We start from the raw sequence: 14,253 nt of genomic DNA, 5'->3' as shown, positions 1-14,253 counted from the left end.
TTCTTGCGGCAGCCTTTACACTGCTGGTGTAGCTATATCAAGGTGAGGTGGCCGCGATCTTTCTCTTAGGACGACCAGTAATCCTTTGTTACAACGAGTAACGTTTAGTGCCCTTTGGATTCAATTCGCTCCATGGTTGCGCTCCTGGTAGTCACATGGTTTACACTGCAACAGATTAAAGCAACCCAGGTTCATGACGTCGAATGGAGTAGAATAGTATTTTTTGAAGTCCGGGGAGTGCTCGCCACCCCTGCGCCGTGGTACGTGGATCGGCCCACATGCAGACATGCATGGAATCTGTCGTGAGAAAGTAAGCGGTGACGGCGTTCCTTTCTCCGACCTCCATACTGAAGCTTCGTCGGGTTGCCCCTTCGACACGGATTGCCTTCTGCAGGGTACACCGTGAACAGTGACTGCCTCCCTGTTACGTTTCGGTTGGGGAGGCGCCATGGTGAAACAAGGCGTAGCGATTTCCCATCGCGTCTGTCCTTCCCTTTTGTCTTTTTCTCGAGGCAGCGTCTTAGCTTCTTCCGCTTGAGCTCACTTCTGCAGCGGTTCGGCAGCTTCTCACGCACAGATCCGGGAAGCTCTCCCGTTTCAGGACAATTCTTCCAGGCGCCGGCACCCCTGATCATGCGCCCGCTTACCCAACTGCTCGGTTCGCGGCGTGCCGTACTCTTTCTCCATGCATTGCTCGGCTGTTTTGGCTGTCACGCGAATGAGGCAGCAAGACCTTTGCGCTGTATCTGCAAGAGCTTGTGCCGGAGCTAACTAACTTGCTCTGGTAGCAGGACTGAGGCTTCACATAGAGCGATTTGTGGCTTGTCCGCGCCGGTGGACCAGCAACCGACCTCTCCATTGTTTTCTCAGTGTAGTTCGTCGCGGTTGGGTCGAGCGGCGCCTTGATACCTAGGCCTGTCAGCAAAGAGAACGATGATGGTAGAAACGCCTCTGTCGTCGACTGAGGTCCGTGTTGCCCCCCTCCTTGTCTCTGCCTGCGGGAGTCGGTTTTTTTAGCCGGTCACATTTCAATCGCGAACATGTCGCTGCCTCCTCTTTCGGCGGCGTCTCCACTTAGCACCAACACGCTGACGGGTTTCCTGTTCGGCATTGTCACGGTGGTCGGCTTCCACGCCTGCTTGTATCTGGGGGCGTACTGGTTTTTCGCGAAGCATCTTTACCGAGACTATGAAATCAAACGGCTTTCTGTTCAGAATCTCTTCTCTGCCACCTTCACTGTATGTGTATCCATGCTTCAGTTGTTGCTCCTTGAGCTCCTCCACGTGCTGAATCCGACTCTGCGGAAATGGGTGTGGAACATTGACCTCATTTGCGTGCTGCTGCTGCTTTACCTAATCCTTCCTGTTTCCATCGTGTACAATCTTCTCGTTCCGGACCAAGACCTCTTCAAGATTCCGGACCTGGTTTCCGCCCTACCCCGTCTCCAAAACATCAGCATATCTTGCTTTTCTCTGGGCTGCCTGAATCTGCCCACTTCTCTACCCCTCCCGGCTTCGCTCAATATCCCGTCTTCGTTGGCTGAGAACTCTTGGGGGCTTGCTTCCCTTTTGCCGACATATCCGATTCCGTGGCGCCGGTGGTTTCTAGTGGCATTGGGATGTTGCGTCTTCCTTCCGTTGCTTTGGTCTTGTTTCTACCAGTCCGGTAGATTTCTTCACTTGGACCCCGCCATCTTGGCCTCCCTCTCTTACACCGAGTGTCTTTTGGCCTATGTGGGTGTTTGTGGTGTCACAGTTGTCTCGGCGCTCGCCGGATTCGGTTCCGTGAACTACCCCTATAAAAATATCACTGCATTTCTTTCACCTGTTTCACAAGAGCAAGTGGCCGAAGTGGAGCAGCGCCTTCTTCAAACCCTCAGCTTGATCGCGGAAAAGAAAAAGAAACGAAAACAACTGCAGCAGTCTCTCGGCAAGCCGGGGCGGTCATCGCACTGGCCCACGCCAACAACCGGTCTTCACTCAACGAGGCTTCCGAGTACCGGCGGCTCTCACAGTGCTTCCCTAGCGCGAGAAAGCAGGGGAGCCAGCCAGTCAAGTACAGGACTGGCAGAGTCTGACATAGTGGTTGTTCACGACCTCGCCGTATGCTGTTGCGAGGGTGAGAGTTTGGAGGGTAGATACTCCGTCGACGTCGACACTGACTTAGAGCGGGAGATCCGCGTAACCGGTGCGGGGGAATGTCGGAGAAACACCGGTGAGGACTTCTTTCGTGACAGCACCAGCGTGGGGAACCGTTCAGGAGGACAGGACACTCGGAAGTCTCGAGAGAGAGCTGCACAAGAGTTTCGCGGGCGTCAAACTCATACTGCGTACTGTGGCGACAGCGGGCAGATGTCGGAGATAGCTATTGGAGACGTTACGAAGCAAGGGTACTTCGAACCAAGAGAGCTGACCCGGAGTGGCGCTCACGGGAGGGCATCTGTCCCTAGAGGTGACAAGTGTGAGGGCCACGCGGGAAAGGGGCATTCACGGTGCCAGTGTCCCCGCCGTGCATGGACGCGCGCTCGGCGCATGTGGGCGAAAGCAACAGCGGCAGTAATGGGACGATCTGCAGAGAGAGAGTGTCAGCAGCTTCAGAGTGAAATTGCTGCGCTGGAAGATTTGTCAAGGGAATTGTTTGTTGGTCTGGACGACCTCGTACAATCCCGGGCCCAAGCTATATACAGCAAGACAGTTTTGGGTAGGCTGAACAATCTCATGGGTTGGTGCATGACTGTTGTGTGTGTGTACCGCGTCACCACGGCTGCCGTAAACGTGCTGTTGGATCGCGTGAGCACGACGGATCCCGCTACGAGAACTCTCGAGGTTGCGCTGTACTACCTCAACATCCCGCTAAATATCGCTGTTGTTTCTCCGTATTTGTCGCTCTTGCTTCTTGGATGGATCATTGCGTTAACAATAAGAGGATTTATAGAGAAATTGCTGGCTGTATTCCGCTACGTGTCCACGTCGGTTTCTAGCAATGTGTTTGCTCTTGTCATGTCCGAAATCATGGGCTTCTACTTTTCGGCGTGTGTTCTGCTGACCCGCGTGTATCTGCCTCAGTCGTACCGAGATGCTGTAACTGAGATGATCGCGCCCTCGCTCGACTTCCGAGTCTTCCATCTTCATTTCGATAGGGTTTTTTTGCTTTCTTCTCTGGCGTCTCTGGGTATAGTGATGCTCTCGCACAGGCACTCCCTGGAAAAACTCAAGAACCTGTAGCTGGTGAGGCCCGGGGGCCAGAATTTTGAAATTCTTTCCGTACTGTGTACCCACTTTCGTAACCCGGGTTCTGTCGCCGTGTCTTTGGCTTGAACTTCGCCGTGTCACGGCGTGATGAGAGTCGAGGTGATATTCACGTCTCTCATCAGCGGCTTTACCAAGCAGAGTTCTTTTGTCACCTAGTTTGAGGTGAGCACTTCGCTGGGGGGGACTCTGGGAACAGAAAGAAAAGGAACTTGACCAGCATTAACAGATTTGTATGACCTCAGTGAGCGCGCATGCTGAACACGGCTGAGCAGGATGAGGTCCGAGCGCAGCGAGTAAGGTTGCCTTGTTTGTACAGGGTTGTACAACACAGTGCGCGACGTATTCAGCGCGCCAGAGATGTCGGGGACGTGTCCGCAGAGGTTCCCGAGGCTGGCGTCTGCGGGTGGCGTTCTTGGCTTTGCTACACCGTGCCAATCGCTATATATCGAACTCCCACTGTTCCGCGGCGCCGCTGGCATGTCCCATTGTCTGTGCGGACGCGTTTCGGGCTCGCACGCTAAGATGCTAGTTCAGTGCCCTTCACGTGTAGAAGCTTGCAAACAGAACCAGATAGCTGTTCAGAGAGAAGTGGAGACGTTAGGAGAGCTGCGTCCACATCTTCACCTCTTGCCAGAGCGTCCTGATTCGGTCGCGACAAAGGCGGCCTCGTACTCCGTCGAGACGCGCGAAGCGCAACACGAGCAGAGCGGGAGGGGCCTGATGGAGGTACGAAGATACTTAGAGGAACCGCTACTATGGCAAGCTCCGAACTGGCTCCGTGGTCAGTCCCGAGCGCCGCCATCCTCGGAGCCGAGAAATGAATAGAGCGTGCGAGAAACAACCGGAGTTACACGGATAAGCCAGGCAGTTTAAACAGTCTGTAAACCGGAACAGTGGCGCCACAGTCCAGTGCCCCGTTGCCGGCCGCGTCATAGTCGGCCGGAGTCCGATCCACCGAGGTCCGCCCACTTGGGGACATCGAGTCAGTTGTCCGCCGCTCCCGTGTTCTTAAGAATCCAGCCGCACGACGCTGCTCGAAACGCAACACTGAAAGCGATGGTGCCGCAGCCATGTAACCGGGGGCAGCTTCTCACCAGTGGAGACGGGTTGACAAGTGATTTGAGCGCGGTGTACCACTTCCCGTGCTGCAGCCGCAGGCCAGACGGTGCCGCTGCGTCATTGTGGCGACCACTTACTCCCCAAGTTGCGCTCAAGGGACCTGCGCGGCCGCTTCCGCGCTACCGCTGTTCCCGAGGGACCCTAGGCTGAGTGTGGTCGGTGGAGGGGAGCGAACTGCTGCTTCCCATTCTTTATGGGAGGTAAATTTCCTTGCTTTTCCTTGCGCGGAAGAGGCGACAGTCGTCCCCGTGTTCTCTGCTGCCGACGTTTGTTTGCTCTTGCGCTCGTGGTTGGCGTGTCGCATCGTTTGTATGTGAGAAGAGGGCATTGCGAGAGCAAAGACGAAAAAGGAGTCGACCCGCTGTTTTCATCTTCCGTCTTCTACAGGGTGTCCTGTTTGTGCTAGGATGAGCACGGCCAGGACAGGAGAGTAAGGAATGAGAGTGGACCGTCCTTTTTGTTTTATGTGCATGCGTGACGCGTATGGTACTCCTGTGTTTCATTGTATCCATTCCTGCTCCCGACGTCGCGGAGTTCGTCCTGCAGGAGCGTCCCGTGCCATCGAATTTCTAATGGTGGGGAGGCTTTTGCCTCAAAATTGCTGTGCGGCCGAAGAGGTGGTTGTGAGCTGTAAGCTTTAGGCCTCACTCGTGTTTTTTTTATGTCTCTTCTGCAAGCGCTGAATCGGCGCGTCGCACAATCTTGCCTGACGGTTTTGCCAGTACTCAGCATGGTGAATGTTCCGGTCTTGGTCTTCCGCGCATATCTACACGGTCTTCGTGTAGCCTCCCTGGATTCTGCAGTACATTCGCACAGAGAGAGACGCGGTCTACGCCCGATGTGGCGACTGCGTCACAGAGAGTAATACCCCACTTCCACGTGTTAGGCGAGGCTTCTCGTGAACAGCTCCGACAAGCCCGAAGTAGAAGCCCTGGTGCTTTCAAAGGTCTGAGATGGTTCTGGCTGGAGCAACAGGTGGATTCCTGTCGTTTCAATGTGTCTGGTCTGCGACGCTGTGGACGCAGCGTGGGACTTCGTATTTGACCTGCATCAGCATTGTACTTGGGGTGACTCACGTGTTCAGATCGGGCCGCCCTTCTTTTTTTGCAATCTGTAAAGCGCTGTCCTGCTGCATGAGCTCGCTTATAGTTGTATAGGTGGTAGGTCGTTTGTCCATCCGAAAAGAAGGGAACAAGGTCTGCCAGCTGGTTCTTCGTTGTATTCCACGCCGTGTGCTCAGGGCGTTCAATACGTTGGGGTGTCTGCGTGTTCGCGTGGGGGAAGTATTCAGTTGCCCGTAGCTCTGTTTCTTGACAGCAATTGTACAGAACCGTGTGAGCCGGGAGGTTCAGCTAACTTCCGCTCCTACGGGATTGCTTCTTCCTCGTTCCGCGGGAGGGTAGGTTTCAGATTTGTACCGCCTGCCTGTAGGTGTCAGCAGGCTTTTGTGCATTTGACAGATTGTGTACAACTGCAAGTCCATGGATAGCATGTGGCTGCAAAGAGCCGGCTGGCTGTCAGACTGACCAAGGTGCGCGGACGTAGTAACTTTTCTTTTTCGCCAGAAGGGTACCTCCTTTTGCTTTCTTACCGGGAGTCTTGTTAACGACGAAGGCCGAGGAGCATTCTTTGTGTAGGCGCCTCCGCCCTACAGGACGGCCGCCCTGTGAACAGTTCGTCGTGGTCTACAATGTCGGTCACATCTGGACAGTATCCGGCGCAGCCGCATCATCGCAGAGCACTTTTCGGGCGCGGTAACCTTTTCTGTTTCCTTAACAGCGGCTCATCCGACCCGTCAGCCGTTGGAGCGGCGGCTGCCCCGCCGTCGAGGGAACCGTCGAGTTTTCAGATGCTAACCAAGCGGAGTCTGTTCGGAGCGTCGCACTCACCAGCTCATTCCAGCAGGCCAGTCGCGCAGATGGCTCCCCGTTCGCAGGCCTACTCGCATCAGCCTCAGCGGTCTTTTGGAGACTGTCATGGAAGCACCAAGAGCCGGTGCTCCGGTGGCGCCTCCGTTCATCATCAGGCTGTGTTGGGTCCTTCATCTTCCGTCCCAGGTCCACTAGGAAGGATGTGGGGCAAGATAAGCAGCATGAGTACTATGGCAACCAGTCGGGGGGACAGTTTAATGTCATCGAGCAGTCGCACGTCTCTGCCAGTTGACTGCAGTCCGCGGACTGCACCACCTCCACTGTCGGCGCCTGACCGTGAAAGCCGGATCCACTCCCAGGTCCGACAAGATCTGCAATCTCGCAGCTTATCAATAGACGATTTTCTTTTCCATGAAACCGTTGGAACGGGGTCATTTGGTCGGGTTTGTATAGTTGATCTGCGTGGGACTCCGGGCTGGTATCCTCCTATGGCATTGAAGATTCTAAGCAAGCACAAGATCGTGAAGATGAAGCAGGTTGAGCATGTCAAGGATGAAAAGAGAATCCTGTCTTCAATTGAGCATCCTTTCATCGTCAATCTTCTCGTAAGTTCCAGCAGCCGTCTGCATCTGCCGGATTGTGCTATTGGGTTTTCTCTGAGTGCCCTGGGTCAGTTCCGTGGAGTCCATTTGGGGATTCGGTATGTGTTGTGTATGGGTTGCAGGCGGCGTTCCAGGACGAGAAACGGCTTTTTCTCCTGATGGAATACGTGAATGGCGGCGAACTGTTTAGCCATCTGAGACGGCGGAACTGTATTCCAACAGACCAAGCGAGGTTGTACGCAGCTGAGATAACATTGGCGTTTCAGTATTTGCATCAAAGACACATTGTATATCGGGATCTGAAGCCAGAGAACCTGCTGATTGACTCTCAAGGTCACATCAAAATCACGGACTTCGGCTTCGCCAAGGTTGTGAAGGACAGGACTTGGACTCTTTGTGGGACGCATGAGTACCTGGCACCCGAGTCCATTACCCGGCGAGGTCACGGGTTGCCAGTGGACTGGTGGGCGTTGGGAATACTTCTGTTTGAAATGCTTGCCGGACATCCTCCGTTTGTGGATGAAAATCCACTTGCTATTTATCGAAAAATCATTGCAGGTAAAATCGAGTTCCCCCGTTCCTTTGACTACGCAGCCAAGTCATTGGTGAAGCGGCTGCTTACACATGATCCGATGAAGAGGTATGGTTGTCTGAAGGACGGAGCGGAGGATGTGAAAAATCATAAGTTCTTCAGGGGGATAGATTGGGTTCATTGTTATAACAAGAATATCAGGGCCCCCTACCTGCCAAACACACGAGGACCGCAGGACAGCAGTATGTTTGATAAGTACGCCGAATCAACTGAGTCGTCTTCTCCTCCGATTGGCGCGGCAGAGCAACAGGCGTTCTTTGACAATTTTTGAGTCGGTCAAACGAGATTCTGCAATCGAGTCGCGATTCGTTGCTCTTCCCAGAGTGGAATCTGACTGAATTGCGCTGTGCTGTGGCAGCGTGGTCTGCCAAAGTGTGGCTGTTGTCCGCGGTTCCCTCTGACAATGATGCATTGATGCGTTCGCATTGCTTCTGTTTGACTATTTTTAAACACGGGTCCAACGTGACACGTGTAACATTGTGCTGTGAGTCTGGTCGGATCTTTGACAGCAGATGCGGATTTTTTTAAAGTCCAGGGGAAGCCCAACCATGGCAATGCTTCAAAACTGGCGCGTTTAAATGTGCGAACATGACCCAGTGCAGCAATGCTGTAAAATACTGCGGTTGTGAATTCATGCTGGAGTTTCGTCCGTTAGTTACCGCAGTATCGTCGGAGCCGAGGTCAGCGTTTCTGGGGTGGTACCTCAGAGAATCCAGCACGAATAATGCTAATAGCGTTTTCGGGTCACTAAAAAGGAAAGGATGGTATCTACGGCGTGAATGCACGTAGCACCTCCAGAAAGCAGGGTCAGGACCGGAAACAAGTGCGTCTCGAACATTTGGTGGGACAGCTGCAGCCGTCCGCTCAGAATTGGCTGTCTAAGCGTTGAGTGTGTCATTGCTCCGCGGGAATTTAGAAACCTTCGGGAGTCCTCGATGTAACCTCCGTTGCGGCCAGCGAAGCCCGCCTTGCGACGGCACAGTCGGACTACGTGCAGCTGAGCGGAGGGCCTGAGAAACTTACTGACTCGGGGATGAGGGACCGCGACAGTCTGTCCTTACACGCACGGTAAGCTTTGTCCAGTTCATAGCTGTTTTCTGGCCGGAGTTAACTAAACCGTCGCGATTGGTGATACGGACGGGTCCCTTCGACGAGATCACAGTGCCGCGTGTGGCAGCCGGAATACTTGCTTGAGGACTGGCTGCGCGAGCCGAACCGCGTGGTGTATCACCGTGAAGGGCGCACTCCGGAGTGGGGGCCTGCAGTGTGAGACAGAGAGCTGTACTGACCGAGCTCCGGGCATTCGTATGAGAACGCTCACCGGCGGAGGGCGCATATCCTGGAGAACGGGCATGACGGAATTTTGCTCGGAGATGTTTATCCCACCGTCATCACCGGGCTGTTTTGGTTCATCGTCTCCCAGTTTCTTTTATTTGATAAGCAGCGGGCCAGAGTTCCACAACGGTCACATGGTCCGTACTTGCCGAGCGTCTTTTAGGGGTTGCCGCAGCTTATACTTTCTAAGAGACATTACGTGTTGCAACCGAGAAACTGGTTGTCTTCATGTAACATATTACTCTTCTATTGCTTTCTGAAGTTGACACAGGGCAGCCTCGTGCTGGACCTCCTGCTCCAGCATCTTGCTTTCCAACTGTCGCCTTTCCGCTTTCACACTCCCTATGCGGGTTCTGAGTTCACCCAGTTCTCGTCCGAGTGACTCAAACTCTGAACGGACACTGGTCGCTGTTGTGGAGTGATTTGCGGACAATTAGGTGACGGCTCACGGATCTGAAGAGACACCGCTTCGCTGTCAAGCGCTCGCCTCATCCCTATCATCTGCTGCATCGTCTCTATGTCACTCAGTACGGTTTCTATTTCAAGAATTCGTTTCATCTCGCTAAGTCGGCTCTTCGCAGCACCGATCTCCTCGAACAACTGCACGACACTGTCTTCAAGACGAGTTGTCCGCATCGGAACGAATGTTGAACGGCTTCTCTGCTTTCGAAACGATCAACGAACAAACTCTATCATTTCGCAAAGAGTAATCAATCCGGAGCTCGTCCTGTGACCGGCACCCGACTCCACGCCAACGGACAGTCATGAGATGATGTCAGTACACCGCGAACACCCTTTACCTTATGTAATACGGTTTGGTGTTGCGATGCTTCGATTAGGCTGTGACCATACTGAAGACACCAACCCGCAACAACGGAAGCACCCCACAGAGGGCGGTTTCCTACTCAAAGCTGCAGTCAGCGGGAGGTTCCCTGGGCAGCCGAAGAACGTTCTGGTCTTGGACCCCCCCCCCTCCTCCCTGTGACACCCGCCGAAACAGTATTGCGTGCTGGCGATGTGAATTGACAGAGTCAGATGTTGTCTCGGGCGAGGCACAAACCGCACCTGGACGACTCCGACAGCTTTGTCGTGTCCCCCCGAAGACCCTTTATCTTTGCCAAGTCCGTAGCTGCGGTAAACACGGTTCCTGCCCTTCTGAAGAATGGCGAACACTTGAGATCAGGCGACGAGCTGGCCATAGCCTTCCGACTGCGTCGCCCTAATGAACGGCGAACCCTTGAGAGCAGGCGACGAGCTGGCCATAGCCACAGCCTTCCGACTGCGTCGCCGGATAGCAACCACCGCAACCAAGCCTACTGGGGGGCGTCATAGACTCCGCCCGTGTCGCATTAGAGACGCCCCGAGATTTTCATCCGCCTCGAGACGCGACTAGTGACCAGACGAGCTAGACCAGCTCCGCCGACATCCAACCAATTATCACTACATTCATTTATCCCGTTTCAGTTCTCTGTGCTCCCGGACCAAACAATAGGCCATTTGTTGTGCTTTCCTCTATACGTTTTATTCTCTTCGTAAGCCAAGATGAAGGCGATTGGCAGGTTGACTATAGCGGTGGCACTCCTGGGTGCCATTGCGTTCTGCGTCTGCTTCGCGGCTGCGAGTGAGTCAGGAGATGACTCACTGGGCGCGGGAGCGGGCACCCTTGGCGGTGGCGGTGCTGCTGGCCCGGCTCCTCCGGCAGGACCAGATGCTCCCGTGACGGGAAATGCAGGTGGTCCTCCTGAAGCGCCACGGTCTGGGGGGCCGTTCAAGACGGCAGCTAAGGTAGCTGTAGCTCTTGCGGCTGCCGCAGCTGCGGCGTACGGAATTTCCAGGCTGTTCCCAAGGAAGCCATCGGCGCCCGAGGTTCCGAAGACAGAATTGCAGGACGTACCGGCAGACGAGGATATCGAGGATAATGAAGAACGGTTCTGAGCGTTTATGTGTATACTCAGTGCTGGTTGTGCTACCGTGAACCCTCTCCGCGAAGCGTGTTGTTCGCCTGTCCGCGAGTGAGGTCGAAGCTTCATGAGTGGTGTATTCACCCCCGTGACTCTGACAGACTGGCTCGGTGAAACAACGGAGCTTTTCGCCCAAGGATAAGTCTTAGAAATTTCGACTTTCGGTCTCTCACAAACGTGTCTTCGTGGTCGAGCTCGGCCGAGCATTCGTTTCTCGCGCGCTCAACAAAAAATCACGCGCTTACGATCGTATCAGTCGTCCGTAATTAGTTCCTCATCAACATCATGTTTGCGACGTGGCACGAAGGAGTTCACGGTCGTCTTCCTTGAATTCAACACGCTGATACTTACTGTCGTTTTCACTTCATGACCTGAAAACATAGATTCATGCCCGCGGCCGGACATGTATCCCGCCATCCGTTTGTTTAATGCCTGGCACACACACACACACAGTACGTTTCACCAGAAATTCCCAAATGGAATACGTCTACCTCATACCAGGCTCAAACTTGTCGCCTAGGGAGACGTTCTCCTCATACGATGTAATACTGGTGGCTGGTAGCACGTGTATCAGGCACCAGTGCCGCAAGTAGGCACTGCGACGTTCTTCAAAAGCTGGGCACGGTATTCGGCGCCGCACTCAGGAGACGCCGAAGCAGGAGGCGGTAAGACGAGTTCTCGCTCGACGATGTCTCGACAGATTGGGAGGCTTCGGTGCCCATAATCCGGGGACACGCTACCACCGCAGGCGACTCGCGACGTCTCCTTACCCTTTTATTGAACTTCTGCCAACTCTTCGCACGCTCTTCAGCGGCCTTCTCGGCCATTTCTATCTGCTGCTGAAGCTTGATCGCTTTCACGCGCCGCTTTTTCGAATTTCGCTGTGCCTCCGTGTCTGAAAACACCGCGAAGCAGACACCCGGCGGACCGGACAACACGCCCGTACGCACGATCGGAGTTCCCGGTAGCAGCGTCGTTTAGAGAAGTTACAGCTGCATGCCGTAAGGTTACTGTGTATGTACGAGGTTGAAGACAGCGTCGTGCAAGAGTGCTAAGCTGCGTGGCTGCAACTATAATTTGCAACATCAGTCCACACCTGCTGGAAGGCACAACTGTAGTCCCGCTGAAGTGTGCGGTGGTACCTTAACGGCTCGGCGGAAGCTCCCTCCCTCTTCTGTACTGTTCCCGCAAAACTGGCCGTAGGCTCGCACTTGCCTGTTGGTTTTGTTGCCAAATATTGTGGAATCCTGTAGCCTCCCGGTGTAATGATTTCCTTGATCTTTCTCTTTGGGGCGTCCTTCTTCAGCTTCTTCATCCGAACCTGGTCGAACTTCACCTCCTCCGAGTTCCCATACTCGGTATAAGTCACCTTGTAGCCTCCAGAGGTGTGCTCATCGACAACGCAGTCATACCACTTTCTGAAATCAGCACCACACTTCACCGGTAAATGCATGGCCGGCGCTCACCTACATCAGGATGCGGCAACCAACAAACTATGGACATACGTTCGCACGAACTGTATCACCCCGCTGCTCGCGGAAGTCCGTACCTTCGATGTTTGTCTCATTTTTCTATCACTTCCGCTACTAGCTCTCCCATCGTACCAGGAATGCTGACGCTGAAGTACCGCCCAGACCTACACTAACTATGTCGTAGTCTCGGACAAACGCAGACGATGGCCGTACCCGTCCTCAGAGAAAATTGCCTGGGCCTCGGTGCCCGGGGGCAAAGCGGAAGGCACAACAGGGGCGAGGAGCTGCACCTGATGAATGGGGTATTCCTGTTGGTTCTTCCACCCGATGAACTCAACGACCACCCGTTCACCTTGCTGTAGATAACATCACAGACACCCGCTACAAGTAGTCTGATCTCAGCCGTTGTTGCCACCGTGAGGCGTCTGTGTTTACGCACGCCAAGCGCTGTGATCTGCTACTTCCGGCGCTGCAGACCCGTAGCAAGGACACGGCTTTCATAGGAATCACCTTTTTCCGGGCTCCTGCCCTGGCTCCTAGACCGTCAAAAGAGAAAACACATGAACGCAGAACGGGGATAGGGCACATTCTCTCCATCACGTTCAGGTGCCAGATGACAAATGACTGATCTTGGGGGTTGTACCCTCTCCCAAGAAGACATTTGCTTCGATTGAGAGACGAGCTTCCTGTTCATTCAATATCGAAACGGACAAAATAACTTCCTTTCTGCCTAGCGCCGAACGCACTCCTTGACGTCTTGGGCGTTCTTAGCTTCAGTGGTAGAGCTCACCTTGCTTTTCTTGAGGTCGAGGATTTCCGCGTAAAACTTCTTCCCCTCAAACTCCGCAAGACACGTTCTGCCCACGACCGACGACCCTCCACTAGAGCTATGAGTGAACCGCGGAGCCGCGGTATCGTTCCTTGGGTGCTCAGCATCCTCTTCAGCTTGGGGAAGAACCCTGGACGATAGTGTGGAGAGGGTGGCCGCGGAGGCCCGTGCTTCTTCGGCCTCTGGAGGCCTCTCAACAGTTGCTTCAGGCGCAGCGTCCGCTCTTTCGGGCTCCCGAACATCCGAAGACTCTGCATCTGAGAGGCATAAGGGGTAACAGCACGGAGAGTAAAGGGTGGTTGGAGACGAGTTATGGGGGGGACTCAAGAATCAAATGAGCACACCCAAAGGTGACCAACGACTCCTGGGGAAGTGTTCTTTCGGACTAGGGGTCTGTGCTCCCTAACCGCTGACAGTGCTGTACCTCTCGTGTTGACGAGGAACATACACGTAGAACGGCCGCAGAGGTTACGGAATGAAAAGGAAGCACAGCGGAAGTCAAAATTGAGAGCAGTAACACAGGATTCGGTTACTGTCCTGCAAGGGTGTGCACAGGGCAACCGGCACGGCAGTATGCACGAGACGAGTAGATGTAGAACCGAATGACACCGCGGATACCATCAACTGGATAGCTCTTCCTCGTGCCGACAAAGAGACGGCTTCTTGGTGGGCTAATATCCGAACCACGCGGATGTCGCAGATTCCCGAACATATATGTTGTCAATGCCTCTCCGTCTTTCGAAATTTCGAGATCCACGACCTATCAGCCTCTCCCCCATTTTTTCCCTACCCCTTCAACAGCTCATATGCTTTGCATCCACACGTGGTGCCCCCCGACCTGTCTGCGCGATCAGTGGCAGCGCAAGACGTGGAAGAAAAATGACGAGAAGGCTCAAACCCGGAGAGAAGAACGCAGGGAAGCCTCTTCAGTTCAATGCTAGACACTTTACCGGAATTACTTTGAGAGTCTCCAGTACACGAAGAACCCCGTTGACGGAAAGTGGTGTGAAGATGTGAACACTTTAAATTCCATTGATGTGTTCTTCTCTGGTCTTACCTGCCTTCTGCGTCTCCAGCTGGGCTTGAGTTTGAAAGGAAATCAAGTCTCTGGTGAGAGAAATAACTTCTTCTAAATCGCTCTTAAGCTTCTGGAGTGCGGCCTCTTCCGGCTGTAGCTTCAGCGCCTCATTAACTTGCTCGAGCTGCTCGCAGTACTGCGAG

At 54.1% G+C, this 14,253-nt stretch overlaps 3 protein-coding genes across 3 annotated transcripts in view; 2 read left to right on the top strand and 1 right to left on the bottom strand.

The window, feature by feature from the left end:
• Positions 1-1,040: 1,040 nt before the first annotated feature.
• On the top strand, positions 1,041-3,224 carry CSUI_003478 (g protein-coupled receptor 89; the record flags this gene model as incomplete). Its single annotated transcript, XM_068063676.1, has 1 exon — positions 1,041-3,224. One exon carries the CDS (start codon positions 1,041-1,043, stop codon positions 3,222-3,224), a length of 2,184 nt encoding a protein of 727 aa, XP_067924364.1.
• Positions 3,225-4,458: 1,234 nt separating this feature from the next.
• Positions 4,459-7,846, top strand: CSUI_003477 (agc kinase). The gene is made up of 2 exons (XM_068063675.1): positions 4,459-6,846; positions 6,966-7,846. Exons 1-2 carry the CDS (start codon positions 6,061-6,063, stop codon positions 7,704-7,706), a joined length of 1,527 nt encoding a protein of 508 aa, XP_067924363.1. The 5' UTR covers positions 4,459-6,060; the 3' UTR covers positions 7,707-7,846.
• A 3,137-nt stretch (positions 7,847-10,983) lies between these two features.
• CSUI_003476 (malic enzyme) overlaps positions 10,984-14,253 on the bottom strand; it is a gene marked incomplete at its 3' end in the record, with an annotated part of 4,564 nt that continues 1,294 nt past the window's right edge. The window contains exons 2-7 of the mRNA XM_068063674.1: positions 14,090-14,234; positions 12,994-13,289; positions 12,417-12,559; positions 12,053-12,149; positions 11,502-11,618; positions 10,984-11,163 (exon numbers count right to left, since the gene is read on the bottom strand). Coding sequence (XP_067924362.1) covers positions 10,984-11,163; positions 11,502-11,618; positions 12,053-12,149; positions 12,417-12,559; positions 12,994-13,289; positions 14,090-14,234 — 978 coding nt within the window. The remainder of the gene's footprint in view (positions 11,164-11,501; positions 11,619-12,052; positions 12,150-12,416; positions 12,560-12,993; positions 13,290-14,089; positions 14,235-14,253) is intronic.

This window comes from Cystoisospora suis, assembly GCF_002600585.1.
Source record: "Cystoisospora suis strain Wien I chromosome Unknown contig_1551, whole genome shotgun sequence".
Lineage (NCBI taxonomy): Eukaryota > Apicomplexa > Conoidasida > Eucoccidiorida > Sarcocystidae > Cystoisospora > Cystoisospora suis.
Note: the sequence above shows the minus strand (reverse complement) of the source record. Positions and strands in the feature narration are given on the sequence as shown.